The sequence below is a fragment of the Oncorhynchus nerka genome, linkage group LG15 (genome assembly GCF_034236695.1).
Source record: "Oncorhynchus nerka isolate Pitt River linkage group LG15, Oner_Uvic_2.0, whole genome shotgun sequence".
Classification (NCBI taxonomy): Eukaryota; Metazoa; Chordata; class Actinopteri; order Salmoniformes; family Salmonidae; genus Oncorhynchus; species Oncorhynchus nerka.
Window position 1 is genome coordinate 95,232,620 of NC_088410.1, and position 16,179 is coordinate 95,248,798.

Below are 16,179 nucleotides of genomic sequence, written 5' to 3' on the forward strand. Positions count from 1 at the left end.
TGGTAGCAGGACAACATGACAACAACATGGTAGCAGGACAACATGACAACAACATGGTAGCAAGACAACATGACAACAACACGGGTAGCAAGACAACATGACAACAACATGGTAGAATCCCAACATGACAACAACATGGTAGCAAGACAACATGACAACAACATGGTAGCAAGACAACATGACAACAACATGGTAGCAAGACAAGATGACAACAACATGGTAGCAACACAACATGACAACATGGCAGATACTTTACTGAACTATATATTACAGAGGTCAGGAGTTCAGACAATTATAGCTACAGTAGGTTGCTATTTCAAAATGAACCAAGCATGCACCATAATGATCTGTGTACATGTTCTGCTTCCGTTTCAGCACAGTGTAATTGATCAATTAATTAAATATAGCACGGGGGAGGGGGGTTCAGGAGAGGGATAGAGAGAGACAGAGAGTGTAAAGTTTACTTCTTAATTTCGATTGTTTATTTCACTTTTATATATTATCTACCTCACTTGCTTTGGCAATGTTAACATATGTTTCCCATGCCAATAAAGCCCCTTGAAGAGAGACAGAGACCGAGAGAGACAGAATAATCATTACATGGTTCGTTGAGCCTGACTGTTATTCATTCAGCCTGACATGCCATGTAGCCCTGTCTGATTCCATGACGTTAGTTTGTGTGTCTGTGTGTGTGTGTGTGTAATGTTCCAGGATCATCGTGAGAATGGCCCATTACAACCAGACCACCCAGGAAATAGGACGTCCGTCTGACCTCCTGGCCGGGATTCGGGCCTACACAGCCAGCCTGCACACCCTGTCACGCTACCTCAGTCTGGACGTCACTAGGCTGGTCAAGAATGTCCTACTGCAGCAGACACAGCCACTGGACTCATACGGAGGACAGACCATCACCACGCTGTATACCAACTGGTAACGTGATACCAGCAGCAGTCCTCCAATTACTATTTCATGTCAAACTCCCACTATTACCAGAAATAAACTCAGCAAAAAAAAGAAACGTCCTCTCACTGTCAACTGGGTTTTATTTTCAGCAAACTAAAACATGTGTAAAATATTTGTATGAACACAACAAGACTCAACAACTGAGACATAAACTGAACAAGTTCCACAGACATCTGACTAACAGAAATTGAATATTGTGTCCCTGAACAAAGGAAGGGGGTTCAAATCAAAAGTAACAGTCAGTGTCTGGTGTGGCCACCAGCTGCATTAAGTACTGCAGTGCATCTCCTCCTCATGGACTGCACCAGATTTGCCAGTTCTTGCTGTGAGATGTTACCTCACTCTTCCACTAAGGCACCTGCAAGTTCCTGGTCACTTCTGGGGGGAATGGCCCTAGCCCTCACCCTCCGATTAAACAGGTCCCAGACGTGCTCAATGGGATTGAAATCCGAGCTCTTCGCTGGCCATGGCAGAACACTGACATTCCTGCTTTGCAGGAAATCACACACAGAACGAGCAGTATGGCTGGTGGCATTGTCATGCTGGAGGGTCATGTCAGGATGAGCCTGCGGGAAGGGTACCACATGAGGGAGGAGGATGTCTGCAATGACAACAAGCTCAGTCCGATGATGCTGTGACACACCGCCCCAGACCATGACGGACCCTCCACCTCCAATCGATCCCGCTCCAGAGTACAGGCCTCGGTGTAACGCTCATTCCTTCAACTATAAACACGAATCTGACCATCACCGATGAGACAAAACCGCAACTCGTCAGTGAAGAGCACTTTTTGCCAGTCCTGTCTGGTCCAGCAACAGTGGGTTTGTGCCCATAGGTGACGTTTGTGCCCGGTGATGTCTGGCGAGGACACGCCTTACTACAACAGGCCTACAAGCCATCAGTCAGCCTCTCTCAGCCTATTGCGAACAGTCTGAACTGTTCATTCCTGGTGTAATTCGGGCAGTTTTTGTTGCCATCCTGTACCTGTCCCGCAGGTATGACGTTCAGATGTACCAATCCTGTGCAGGTGTTGTTACATGTGGTCTGCCACTGTGAGGACGATCAGCTGTCCGTCCTGTAGCGCTGTCTTAGGCATCTCACAGTACGGACATTGCACCCTGGGCATCTTTCTTTTGGTGATTTTCAGAGTCAGTAGAAAGGCCTCTTTAGTGTCCTATGTTTTCATAACTGTGACCTTAATTGCCTACCGTCTGTAAGCTGTTAGTGTTTTAACGACCGTTCCACAGGTGCATGTTCATGAATTGTTTATGGTTCATTGAACAAGCATGGGAAACAGTGTTTAAACCCTTTACAATGAAGAGCTGTGAAGTCATTTAGAGTTTTACGAATTATCTTTGAAAGACAGGGTCCTGAAAAAGGGACATTTCTTTTTTTTGCTGAGTTTAGGATTTGAACTGACAACCCTTCTGTGACTTGTCTTCATCTCTGACGTCTCCAGGCTAACAGACATTATATCAGTCGCTGAACCATTTCCTCTGTCACTGCACTGCTACATGCATGTAGTTATAGATGTTCATCAGCCGCTGTTAGCACCTATGTTGTGCATTTGAATGCACTAGGAAGAGGATATGACGTCTGCCTCTCCACAGGTACCTAGAGGGCCTTCTGCGTCAGGCCAGCAGCAACCTGATCGTTCACTGCCCTGTGATGCACTGCTTCGTCAACCAGACCATCGAGAACGAGCAGAGTTTCAGAGCAGAGGAGTACTCTGATATCTCAGGTGAGACCTGTCTGCATTAGGGTAGCCTGGTGACCTCTAAATACACCTCCACCCTCTTCACCTAGCACCACCCTCTCCACCTAGCACCACCTACCTCCACCCTCTCCACCTAGCACCACCCTCTCCACCTAGCACCACCCTCGCCACCTAGCACCACATACCTCCATCCTCTCCACCTAGCACCACCTACCTCCACCCTCTCCACCTAGCACCACCCTCGCCACCTAGCACCACATACCTCCATCCTCTCCACCTAGCACCACCCTCTCCACCTAGCACCACCCTCTCCACCTAGCACCACCCTCGCCACCTAGCACCACATACCTCCATCCTCTCCACCTAGCACCACCTACCTCCATCCTCTCCACCTAGCACCACCTACCTCCATCCTCTCCACCTAGCTCCACCTAGCACCACCCTCTCCACCTAGCACCACCCTCTCCACCTACCTCCACCTAGCACCACCCTCTCCACCTAGCACCACCCTCTCCACCTAGCTCCACCTAGCACCACCCTCTCCACCTAGCACCACCCTCTCCACCTAGCACCACCCTCTCCACCTAGCACCACCCTCTCCACCTAGCACCACCCTCTCCACCTACCTCCACCTAGCACCACCCTCTCCACCTAGCACCACCCTCTCCACCTACCTCCACCCTCTCCACCTAGCACCACCACCTAACACCACCTACCTCCACCCTCTCCACCTACCTCCACCCTCTCCACCTAGCACCACCCTCGCCACCTAGCACCACATACCTCCATCCTCTCCACCTAGCACCACCTACCTCCATCCTCTCCACCTAGCACCACCCTCTCCACCTAGCACCACCCTCTCCACCTAGCACCACCCTCGCCACCTAGCACCACATACCTCCATCCTCTCCACCTAGCACCACCTACCTCCATCCTCTCCACCTAGCACCACCTACCTCCATCCTCTCCACCTAGCTCCACCTAGCACCACCCTCTCCACCTAGCACCACCCTCTCCACCTACCTCCACCTAGCACCACCCTCTCCACCTAGCACCACCCTCTCCACCTAGCTCCACCTAGCACCACCCTCTCCACCTAGCACCACCCTCTCCACCTAGCACCACCCTCTCCACCTAGCACCACCCTCTCCACCTACCTCCACCTAGCACCACCCTCTCCACCTAGCACCACCCTCTCCACCTACCTCCACCCTCTCCACCTAGCACCACCCTCTCCACCTAACACCACCTACCTCCACCCTCTCCACCTACCTCCACCCTCTCCACCTAGCACCACCCTCGCCACCTAGCACCACATACCTCCATCCTCTCCACCTAGCACCACCTACCTCCATCCTCTCCACCTAGCACCACCTACCTCCATCCTCTCCACCTAGCACCACCTACCTCCATCCTCTCCACCTAGAACCACCTACCTCCACCCTCTCCACTTAGCACCACCCTCTCCACCTAGCACCACCCTCTCCACCTAGCACCACCTACCTCCACCCTCTCCACTTAGCACCACCCTCTCCACCTAGCACCACCCTCTCCACCTAGCACCACCCTCTCCACCTAGCACCACCTACCTCCACCCTCGCCACCTAGCACCACATACCTCCATCCTCTCCACCTAGCACCACCTACCTCCACCCTCTCCACCTAGCGCCACCTAGCACCACATACCTCCATCCTCTCCACCTAGCACCACCCTCTCCACCTAGCACCACCCTCTCCACCTAGCACCACCCTCGCCACCTAGCACCACATACCTCCATCCTCTCCACCTAGCACCACCTACCTCCATCCTCTCCACCTAGCACCACCTACCTCCATCCTCTCCACCTAGCTCCACCTAGCACCACCCTCTCCACCTAGCACCACCCTCTCCACCTACCTCCACCTAGCACCACCCTCTCCACCTAGCACCACCCTCTCCACCTAGCACCACCCTCTCCACCTAGCACCACCCTCTCCACCTACCTCCACCTAGCACCACCCTCTCCACCTAGCACCACCCTCTCCACCTACCTCCACCCTCTCCACCTAGCACCACCCTCTCCACCTAACACCACCTACCTCCACCCTCTCCACCTACCTCCACCCTCTCCACCTAGCACCACCCTCGCCACCTAGCACCACATACCTCCATCCTCTCCACCTAGCACCACCTACCTCCATCCTCTCCACCTAGCACCACCTACCTCCATCCTCTCCACCTAGCACCACCTACCTCCATCCTCTCCACCTAGCACCACCTACCTCCATCCTCTCCACCTAGAACCACCTACCTCCACCCTCTCCACTTAGCACCACCCTCTCCACCTAGCACCACCCTCTCCACCTAGCACCACCTACCTCCACCCTCTCCACTTAGCACCACCCTCTCCACCTAGCACCACCCTCTCCACCTAGCACCACCTACCTCCACCCTCTCCACTTAGCACCACCCTCTCCACCTAGCAACACCCTCTCCACCTAGCACCACCTACCTCCATCCTCTCCACCTAGCTCCACCTAGCACCACCCTCTCCACCTAGCACCACCCTCTCCACCTACCTCCACCTAGCACCACCCTCTCCACCTAGCACCACCCTCTCCACCTAGCTCCACCTAGCACCACCCTCTCCACCTAGCATCACCCTCTCCACCTAGCACCACCCTCTCCACCCTCTCCACCTAGCACCACCCTCTCCACCTAGCACCACCCTCTCCACCTACCTCCACCTAGCACCACCCTCTCCACCTAGCACCACCCTCTCCACCTACCTCCACCCTCTCCACCTAGCACCACCCTCTCCACCTAACACCACCTACCTCCACCCTCTCCACCTACCTCCACCCTCTCCACCTAGCACCACCCTCGCCACCTAGCACCACATACCTCCATCCTCTCCACCTAGCACCACCTAGCACCACCCTCGCCACCTAGCACCACATACCTCCATCCTCTCCACCTAGCACCACCTACCTCCATCCTCTCCACCTAGCACCACCTACCTCCATCCTCTCCACCTAGCACCACCTACCTCCATCCTCTCCACCTAGCACCACCTACCTCCATCCTCTCCACCTAGAACCACCTACCTCCACCCTCTCCACTTAGCACCACCCTCTCCACCTAGCACCACCCTCTCCACCTAGCACCACCCTCTCCACCTAGCACCACCTACCTCCACCCTCTCCACTTAGCACCACCCTCTCCACCTAGCACCACCCTCTCCACCTAGCACCACCTACCTCCACCCTCTCCACTTAGCACCACCCTCTCCACCTAGCACCACCCTCTTCACCTAGCACCACCCTCTCCACCTAGCTCCAACTACCTTCACCCTCCAACTACCTCCGCCCCGTCCACCTAGCTCCGCCCCGTCCACCTAGCTCCGTGCTGTAGCCCTCGGGTGCTGTAGCCCTCGGGTGCTGTAGCCCTCGTGTCCTAACTGCAGTCTAAACTACAGTCTAAACTACTATCAAGGCACAAGGCGAGACCCAGATGCAGACACAGGAGGCAGATGGTTGGAGTCTTACAATGTTTATTCATCCAAAAAGGGGTAGGCAAGAGAATGGTCGTGTACAGGCAAAAGGTCGAAACCAGTTCAGAGTCCAATAGGTACCGAAGGACAGGCAGATTCAAGGTCAGGGCAGGCAGATTCAAGGTCAGAGGGCAGGTAGATTCAAGGTCAGAGGAGGCAGATTCAAGGTCAGGGCAGGCAGATTCAAGGTCAGAGGAGGCAGATTCAAGGTCAGAGGAGGCAGATTCAAGGTCAGGGCAGGTAGGATGATCAGGCAGGTGGAAAAGTAGTCCAGAGTCAGGCAGTGGTCAGAACCAGGAAGACCGAGTACGGTGAAAAACACGCTGGTTGACTTCACTAAACATACAAGACGAACTGGCACAGAGAGCCAGGAAACACAGGGATAAATACACTGGCACAGAGAGCCAGGAAACACAGAGATAAATAGACTGGGGAAAATAAGTGACACCTGGAGGGGGTGGAGACAATCACAGGGACAGGTGAAACAGATCAGGGTGTGACAACTACATTCTAAACCACACATCCATATTCTCCCCTTCATCCCTAATCTGCCCAGAGATGCAGGCCCTGGCCGAGCTGATTGGTCCGTACGGCCTCAAGTTCCTCAGTGAGAACCTGATGTGGCACATCACCTCACAAGTCGGAGAACTCAAGGTAGGATTAAGCTTCAAACAATTACAGACGGCTCATGTCTCTCAGAGGGCTGGCTGGCGGTCTATCTCTGATCTGCCGCTGTTGAACTATGAAGTCACTCTTACTCTCCCCCACACAGTCCAACAGGAGATGAACTCATACTCTCCCCCACACAGTCCAACAGGAGATGAACTCATACTCTCCCCCACACAGTCCAACAGGAGATGAACTCATACTCTCCCCCACACAGTCCAACAGGAGATGAACTCATACTCTCCCCCACACAGTCCAACAGGAGATGAACTCATACTCTCCCCACACAGTCCAACAGGAGATGAACTCATACTCTCCCCACACAGTCCAACAGGAGATGAATTCATACTCTCCCCACACAGTCAACAGGAGATGAACTCATACTCTCCCCACACAGTCCAACAGGAGATGAACTCACTCTCCCCACACAGTCCAACAGGAGATGAACTCATACTCTCCCCCACACAGTCCAACAGGAGATGAACTCATACTCTCCCCACACAGTCCAACAGGAGATGAACTCATACTCTCCCCACACAGTCCAACAGGAGATGAACTCATACTCTCCCCACACAGTCCAACAGGAGATGAACTCATACTCTCCCCCACACAGTCCAACAGGAGATGAACTCATACTCTCCCCACACAGTCCAACAGGAGATGAACTCATACTCTCCCCACACAGTCCAACAGGAGATGAACTCATACTCTCCCCCACACAGTCCAACAGGAGATGAACTCTTACTCTCCCCCACACAGTCCAACAGGAGATGAACTCTTACTCTCCCCACACAGTCCAACAGGAGATGAACTCTTACTCTCCCCACACAGTCCAACAGGAGATGAACTCATACTCTCCCCCACACAGTCCAACAGGAGATGAACTCATACTCTCCCCACACAGTCCAACAGGAGATGAACTCATACTCTCCCCACACTGTCCAACAGGAGATGAACTCATACTCTCCCCCACACAGTCCAACAGGAGATGAACTCATACTCTCCCCACACAGTCCAACAGGAGATGAACTCATACTCTCCCCACACAGTCCAACAGGAGATGAACTCATACTCTCCCCCACACAGTCCAACAGGAGATGAACTCTTACTCTCCCCACACAGTCCAACAGGAGATGAACTCATACTCTCCCCACACAATCCAACAGGAGATGAACTCATACTCTCCCCCACACAGTCCAACAGGAGATGAACTCATACTCTCCCCCACACAGTCCAACAGGAGATGAACTCATACTCTCCCCCACACAGTCCAACAGGAGATGAACTCATACTCTCCCCCACACAGTCCAACAGGAGATGAACTCATACTCTCCCCCACACAGTCCAACAGGAGATGAACTCATACTCTCCCCCACACAGTCCAACAGGAGATGAACTCATACTCTCCCCCACACAATCCAACAGGAGATGAACTCATACTCTCCCCCACACAGTCCAACAGGAGATGAACTCATACTCTCCCCCACACAGTCCAACAGGAGATGAAGATCATTGTGACCTGAATATCCCTTATTTTAATTTATATTAAAAAAAGATCTAATTTGTCCCTGCTTAAATAAAGGTTAAATCAACATACCGTCTGAAAGAGAGAGCGTCTCCTGGTCAACGTGTTATTACAGCTCCTACAGTAAATGGTAGAAAGTTGACATTAAGATTGAACTTGACATTAACTCTGTGATTGCACTCATAACCTGGTAGTTTGACAGTATCTCACAACTCTATCCATCTATTTTCTATTTTTCCTCTGCTCTTCTCTTCGCTTCTCTTTTCCCTCCTCTCCTCTCCTCTCCTCTCCTCTCCTCCAGAAACTGGTGATAGAGAACATGGACGTGCTAGTTCAGATGAGAGCTAACTTTGACAAACCTGAGGCCATGGCTAACCTCCAGAAGAGACTGCCTGGTAACACATGCAGATATATACACACACACACACCTGCGCACACACACACACACACACACACTAACCTCCAGGGAAGAGTGCCAAGTGAGCTGCAGGGGGAACAGGAGAAAGATGAGAAGACAAACAGAATATCAGTTGATGATGTGAAAGGTGATCTGGAATACCTCGAGGGGGACTGAATCCCGTCTGATCCTGTTAGATCTGTGCAGTGTGTATATAACTGGAGCTTCTCCAACTGACATGATTTCAGAGATGTCAAACATCTCGGTGCCGTGCCTCATGATACTAAAAAGGATAATAGATTGTATGAACGTAGCTTTAATCTCTCGTGTTTAATCTGTCCAGCGGGAGAGAACGTCCTGAAGAGGATGACCATCATCGGAGTGATCCTGTCCTTTAGAGCCATGGCACAGGACACACTGGAAGACGTGAGGACACACTACCACTTATAATATACTGAATGGAGAATTTAATGTCATTTCCCTCTTTTGGGTAATAAGGCTGTTGTTGTTGTTGTTGTTGTGTATTGTTTGTGTCATGTTATAACATTGTGAAGTCAGTTGCCATGAGTTGACACCAGCTGCCACGACTGTTTATGACATCTGTCGCCCTTATGGTCGAGGCTTCAAATAAAATATTAATATCCTGTCATAGGGTACCTAATAATCCCTCTGTTCTCTGTTATCAGATCATGCAGAAGCATTGCCCCTACCTGATGGGGCCCATTGAGAGCCTAAGGGACATGGTCTCCCCTGACACAGACATCAAGGTACAGCGTGTTTTGCTTAGGTTTGGAAAATTGAATATAATCTGAGAGTAAAGAATAGTACAGAGTAGAGTGGGTTGGGTAGGGTAGGGGAGGGTTGGATAGGGTAGGATATGGTATGGTATGGTAGGATAAGGTAGGATAGAGTAGGGTGGGATAGGGAAGGGAAGATATAGTTGGGTAGGATAGAATAGGGTAGGGTTTTATAGGGTAGGTTATGTAGGACACAGTAGGGTTGGATAGGGTAGATTAGGATAGGCTTGTTCAGGGTAGGATACGGTAGGGTTGAATAGGGTAGGATAGAACAGGATAGGATACGGTATTATAGGATATGATACAATAGGGATAGGATAGGGGAGGAGAGGGTAGGGTAGGATATGGTATGGTAGACAGTAAATTAGGGTAGGATATGGTAGGGTTAATTAGGGTGGTATAGGGTTGGAAATGGTAGGGTGGGATAGGGTAGGATTGATAGGTACGTTATAGGGTGGATTCGGATAGGGTAGTGCATGATATTCTGGGTTAAGGTAGGATGGAGTAGGGTGGGGTAGGGTATGGTAGTGTGGGATAGGGTAGTATAGGATACAGTATTATAGGGTGGGATAGGATAGCGTAGGGTAGAGTATGATAGTATTGGATAGGGTAGCGTATGATATTCTGGGTTAAGGTAGGATGGAGTAGGGTGGGGTAGGGTAGGATATGGTAGTGTGGGATAGGGTAGTATAGGATACAGTATTATAGGGTGGGATAGGATAGCGTAGGGGATAGTATTGGATAGGGGAGCGTATGATATTCTGGGTTAAGGTAGGATGGAGTAGGGTGGGATAGGGTAGAGTAGGATATGGTAGTGTGGGATAGGGTAGTATAGGATACAGTATTATAGGGTGGGATAGGATAGCGTAGGGTAGAGTTGGATAGGGTATGATAGTATTGGATAGGGTAGTGCATGATGGGGTAGGTTAAGGTAGAATAGTTTAGGGTAGGATATGGTAGGGTTGGGTTGGGGAGGATAGAATACGGTATTATAGGGTAGGATTCAATAGGATAGGATAGCGTAGGGTTGAGTTGGATAGGATATTGTATGGTAGGGTAGGGTAGTGTAGGGTAGGATATGGTAAGGTAGGGTTAGTTAGGGTAGTGTAGGATAGGATAGCGTAGGGTAGGGTTGGATATGATAGGGTAGGATAGTGTAGGATTGATAGGGTATATTATAGGGTAGATTCGGATAGGGTATCACATGATAGGGTAGAGTAGGTTAGGGTAGGGTGGCGTATGATAGGACACAGTAGGGTTGTATAGGGTAGGGCAGGTTGGATAGGATAGAGTAGGGTATTATAAGGATAGGATAGGGTAGCATAAGACACAATAGGGTTGGATAGGATACGGAATTATAGGGTAGTATAGGAAAGGGTAGGGTGGAATAGGGTAGGATATTATAGGGTAGGATGATAGGGTATGTTATAGGGTGGAATCGGATATGGTAGGATAGGGATCGCATGACAGGGTAGGGTGAAAACAGGGTAGGATAGAATAGGAAATGGTAGGACAGGGTATGGTAGGATAGGATAGGATGGGGTAGGGTAGGAGAGTATAGGGTAGGATAGGATCATTACCAAAAAAACAACCGTTCATACGATAACTTGAATTACAGTGTTATTCAGAGCAGTAGAGAGCAGTAGAGAGGGGTAGAGAGGGGTAGAGATGGGTAGAGGGGGTAGAGAGCAGTAGAGGGGGTAGAGAGCAGTAGAGGGGGTAGAGAGCAGTAGAGGGGTAGAGGGCAGTAGAGAGGGGTAGAGTGGGGTATAGAGAGCAGTAGAGAGGGGTAGAGAGGGGTAGAGAGGGGTAGAGAGCAGTAGAGAGCAGTAGAGGGGTAGAGAGGGGTAGAGAGCAGTAGAGGGGTAGAGAGGGGTAGAGAGCAGTAGAGAGCGGTAGAGAGCGGTAGAGAGGGGTAGAGAGCAGTAGAGAGCGGTAGAGAGGGGTAGAGAGCAGTAGAGAGGGGTAGAGAGCAGTAGAGAGGGGTAGAGGGGTAGAGAGCAGTAGAGAGCAGTAGAGAGCAGTAGAGAGCAGTAGAGAGGAGTAGAGAGGAGTAGAGAGCAGGAGAAGGCGTATTTTATGAGTTGTCTCTGACTGTGGAAAGCCCCCTGGCCTGCTTATGTCTTTCCCCTGAGCGTGAGAGTAGGACATACAAAGCAGACATCCCAGACCCGGGTGTAAATAATATTGGAAATCATTTAAAAATACTTTATCTGTGCTGGTTTGAGTTTGTATAGTGCTATGGAAACCAATAGAGAAGTCAAACCATGCCAAACTGGCACTCCAAGCAGGCTAAAACAAATACTTAAAGTATTTGAAAGATTTCAAACATGATTTGAACCCAAGTGTGCAGAGAAAACATAACATGCCACAGCCTGGTTCAGGATGAGCCCTAAGACGTCAGCAGCACCAGGCACCAAGCAGAGGCAAGCTGACCTCCCTGAAAGAGACACATCATGTCTGTCTGGTCTGCAACCTCTCAACTAAAATAACCACCTCAATGGAAACATTCTGACCCCCCACCCCACCCCCCCTCAAAAAAAAAAATCCCCCCACCCCTTGCTACAGAAAGAGGGAACAGTAGTTAACCAATGCTTTTATAGTTTCAGTTTAAGAAATATTCACTTAATGGAGGCTTTTTTTTGTTGCTCAGCTAGAAGTTGAAAAGAACTGATAAGCCAAATGAGTAAACGAAGGCATCTTTAAGATTAAAAATGGTTGAAGACATCTTGTTTACTTGATGCAGGTAACCCTGACGGTGTTTGAGCTGGCTTCTGCAGCAGGACTGACTTGTGACATCGACCCTGCTTTGGTGGCAGCCGTCGCTAGTATGCGTACAGGTAAATACAATAGTCTCTGGTGGGGATGTCCGTTATTTACACTGGTCATGTTCCAAGACAATTGTCACTATCCGGCTCGAAGGACCACTTTATTGGTTTTGTACAATATATCTTTATGACAAAACAGAAGGATTCCACAACCTATCCTCCCCTTTATATAGCTGGACTCCAATTGGCTAAAAAGTCAAACAAATTAAAATATATTTAACCTATTAATGCATGTCTTTCAACTTTCCTTTTGTTTATTTCCTATTCATGTTTTCTAGAGTTTAGAAGAAGAAAAACATTTTTTTTTTAAAGGAAAGTTAGCTAAATATGAGTTCTACTCTTCAGATAACTCATCTGTTGATGAGGAGTACAAGCTAACCTGCCTTCTCCTGGTTTACATCGCCGTGTCTCTGCCCATCCTGGCTTTGGATCCCAACTCCTACTACAGCAGACATTATGGGGGTAAGGACTGGGTTATTGACTTGTGGTAAATGTACATCCCTGTTGAACATACGGTCACAATAACCCTAGTGATACATTTAGTTCAGTGCAAAACCAACAACATTACATTGTGTCTCTGCCTTCTCTGAACCTGGACCCCAACTCCTCCTACATTCGACAGGATGTTCATTTCATCAAATAATCTGTATTATAAACTGTTTGGTTCCAGCCCTGACTGTTGATTGGCTGACAGGCTCGGTATATGAGACCGTATACCATCGGTATGACAAAGCATGTATTTTTACTGCTCTAATTACTTTAGTAACCAGTTTAAAATAGCAATAAGGCACCTCTTGGGTTTGTGATATATGACCAATATACCACGGCTAATGGCTCTATCCAGCACTCCGAGATGCGTCGCGAACAGCCCTTAGCCGTGGTATATTGGCCATATACCACACCCCCTCGTGCCTTATTGCTTAATTTAATTAAACAAAATATTCAAGCAGGGTTGTATGTTCACTCCAACAACAAAAAACTACATTTTAAAATGTTTTTCTCTCCAGATCTCGAAATCCGCTCCAATGTGGAGTTGAGTCCATGTCTGATTTTACATGTTCATTTGGATCCTCATTGGGTGTTACAATAGCAACAGCTGCCCCTTCTCATGCCATCTGTTGTGTGTACTATTAGTGCTAAGCGATTAAACAAAATGAATGCGTGATTATGAGAGGACATAGAGAGCAGTTGTTGCTTCATGAGGTATCTCTACCTGAAAATACATGATCTAAGGGATTGATAGTTGGTATTCAGCAGTCATAAAAGTATGCCTTAGTTACTTTGAAGAACTACTAAAATAGTGATTTTTGTCAGACAGCAGCTCTATAAGAGACGAGATGATGACTTGGAATGAAATAATAAAGTCATCAAATAAAACAAATGTAAAATACAGAACAACTGAAATATTTTAGTAACGTAATGTGAGTAAATGAAGGTAAAAAATAAGTCATAAACAGTAATGGGCGGTCACTACCATCATGGGACTTGTATTCATTGGTTTATTCTGTGTTACAGCATCCAATCCAGCATTTTTAATACTCAAACCGAAACTGATCCAACCACAAAAAGCTGTAGTCGCTCAGCACTAGTGTAGATCCAGCTGTATGCTTAAATTCTAACTGATTAGGAAAGACACACACAATAGTCACTGACTCATTTTTGAATCTTTCAGGGGTGAATCACAAGTAACATTTCCACCTAATCTCCCATCGACGTCAATGCACGACTAAGTGAAATTCGACACAAGTGGAATTTGCCACAGTTATGCTAACTGGTTCAATGTGGTTGACATTCCATGGACACTAGTCACGCCAGTTTACCAGAACTTGGGGGAACAGTGACATCATCACTGTGACACCTTGGAATACTTCTAATTCCCTATTGACCTTAACTCAGGCAGGTTGACGAATGAAAGACTTGTTTTTTTTACCAAGGACTCTGGGTAGTGTCCCAAATTACACCCTATCCCCAATAGTGCACTACTTTTGACCAGGGCCCATGGGGAAGTGCACTACTTTTCAAATCAAATCAAATGTATTTATATAGCCCTTCGTACATCAGCTGATATCTCAAAGTGCTGTACAGAAACCCAGCCTAAAACCCCCAAACAGCAAGCAATGCAGGTGTAGAAGCACGGTGGCTAGGAAAAACTCCCTAGAAAGGCCAAAACCTAGGAAGAAATCTAGAGAGGAACCAGGCTATGTGGGGTGGCCAGTCCTCTTCTAGACCAGGACCCATAAGGAGTGCACTACTTTAGACCAGGTCCCATAGGAGTAGTGCACTACTTTTGACAAGGGCCCATAAGGAAGTGCACTACTTTAGACCAGGACCCATAAGGAAGTGCACAACTTTAGACCAGGTCCCATAGGAGTAGTGCACTACTTTTGACAAGGGCCCATAAGGAAGTGCACTACTTTTGACCAGGGCCCAAGTGCACTATATAGGGAATAAGGTGCTATTTGGGATGCTGTCGTGTTTCTATTTTATTTAAAAAATATATATTTTATTTAATTAGGCAAGTCAGTTAAAAGAACAAATTCTAATTTTCAATGACGGCCTAGGAACAGTGGGTTAACTGCCTTGTTCAGGGGCGGAATGACAGATTTATACCTTCTCAGCTCGGGGATTCGATCTTGCAACCTTTACGTTTACTAGTCCAATGCTCTAACCACTAGGCCACCTGCTGCCCCATAGTGATTGTGTCAGACAGCATAGACTTTCCATAAAATTAGTCTTATTGAGGTGGCACAGAGCCGGATGGAGAACTCCTAAGGGCATCAAATAACAACCGTGGAGCAAAGTCAGAGAGATGGTGACATCAGAGAGATGGTGACATCAGAGATGGTGACATCCGAGATGGCTTTCAGGTTTTTCTCTGTCTGCGTTTTAAACATGACCTGGAATAAAAAGGTTTCAGAAACCCTGATGAAGACAGGATTCCGTCAAAAGTGTCGGTAGGATTGTTGTTGTTACATCGGAGCTGTAGAATGTGTGGCCACCTTCTTTTGTTATTGGCAGTGCTGGACCTAAAGGACACCTCCTACGGTCTAGGGAGTTGACAGTTCCTAGAAATGTAATTTTAAAAAAGTGGTGTCTTTTCATTTAGTTTTGTTTTCTTCTGTGTGGCTCTGGTTTCTGCTTTGATTGATTGACCGCAGGCAACCACAACAACATCCACTGTCTGGCCACTGCTGTCACTCAACTAATTTATTGATTGATTGATTGATTGACCGCAGGGCACCACAACAACATCCACTGTCTGGCCACGGCCGTCAACCAGCTGTCTGCAGCCATGTTCACCGTCGAGAGCAAGAACATAGAGCAGCACCTTAAGGAGTTCCTTCTGGTACGTGATCAACCTGGATGCACGGTCTCTAAAGAGGTCATGTTGACACAGGACATTTTCATCAGATTTTTTTTAACAGTTGTCCTGTAGTTGTAGATCTATTCCTACTGCTAAAGGTGATCTTGTTCATCTAGGTCGCGTCTTCCACACTGCTCCAGCTGGGGCAGAATGTAGAGAATAGGGTGGACGGCAAGAACAGAGACTCCATCTACCTTCTCCTGCACATGGTAGGCTCAGGTCTTCCTACAGTATTTCTACTTATCGTAATGTCCTGCACATGGTAGGCTCAGGTCTTCCTACAGCATTTCTACTTATCGTAATGTCCTGCACATGGTAGGCTCAGGTCTTCCTACAGCATTTCTACTTATCGTAATGTCCTGCACATGGTAGGCTCAGGTCTTCCTACA

The 16,179-nt window shown here is 48.6% G+C and overlaps 1 protein-coding gene across 1 annotated transcript in view; it reads left to right on the top strand.

The window, feature by feature from the left end:
* Nucleotides 1–16,179, top strand: part of nckap1l (NCK associated protein 1 like) — a 60,276-nt gene that overhangs the window by 42,129 nt on the left and 1,968 nt on the right. Inside the window, exons 21-30 of the mRNA XM_065002071.1 lie at nucleotides 712–930; nucleotides 2,574–2,704; nucleotides 6,770–6,867; nucleotides 8,706–8,799; nucleotides 9,145–9,227; nucleotides 9,488–9,568; nucleotides 12,345–12,438; nucleotides 12,772–12,888; nucleotides 15,663–15,772; nucleotides 15,907–15,999. Of these exons, the coding sequence (XP_064858143.1) occupies nucleotides 712–930; nucleotides 2,574–2,704; nucleotides 6,770–6,867; nucleotides 8,706–8,799; nucleotides 9,145–9,227; nucleotides 9,488–9,568; nucleotides 12,345–12,438; nucleotides 12,772–12,888; nucleotides 15,663–15,772; nucleotides 15,907–15,999 (1,120 nt within the window). The remainder of the gene's footprint in view (nucleotides 1–711; nucleotides 931–2,573; nucleotides 2,705–6,769; nucleotides 6,868–8,705; nucleotides 8,800–9,144; nucleotides 9,228–9,487; nucleotides 9,569–12,344; nucleotides 12,439–12,771; nucleotides 12,889–15,662; nucleotides 15,773–15,906; nucleotides 16,000–16,179) is intronic.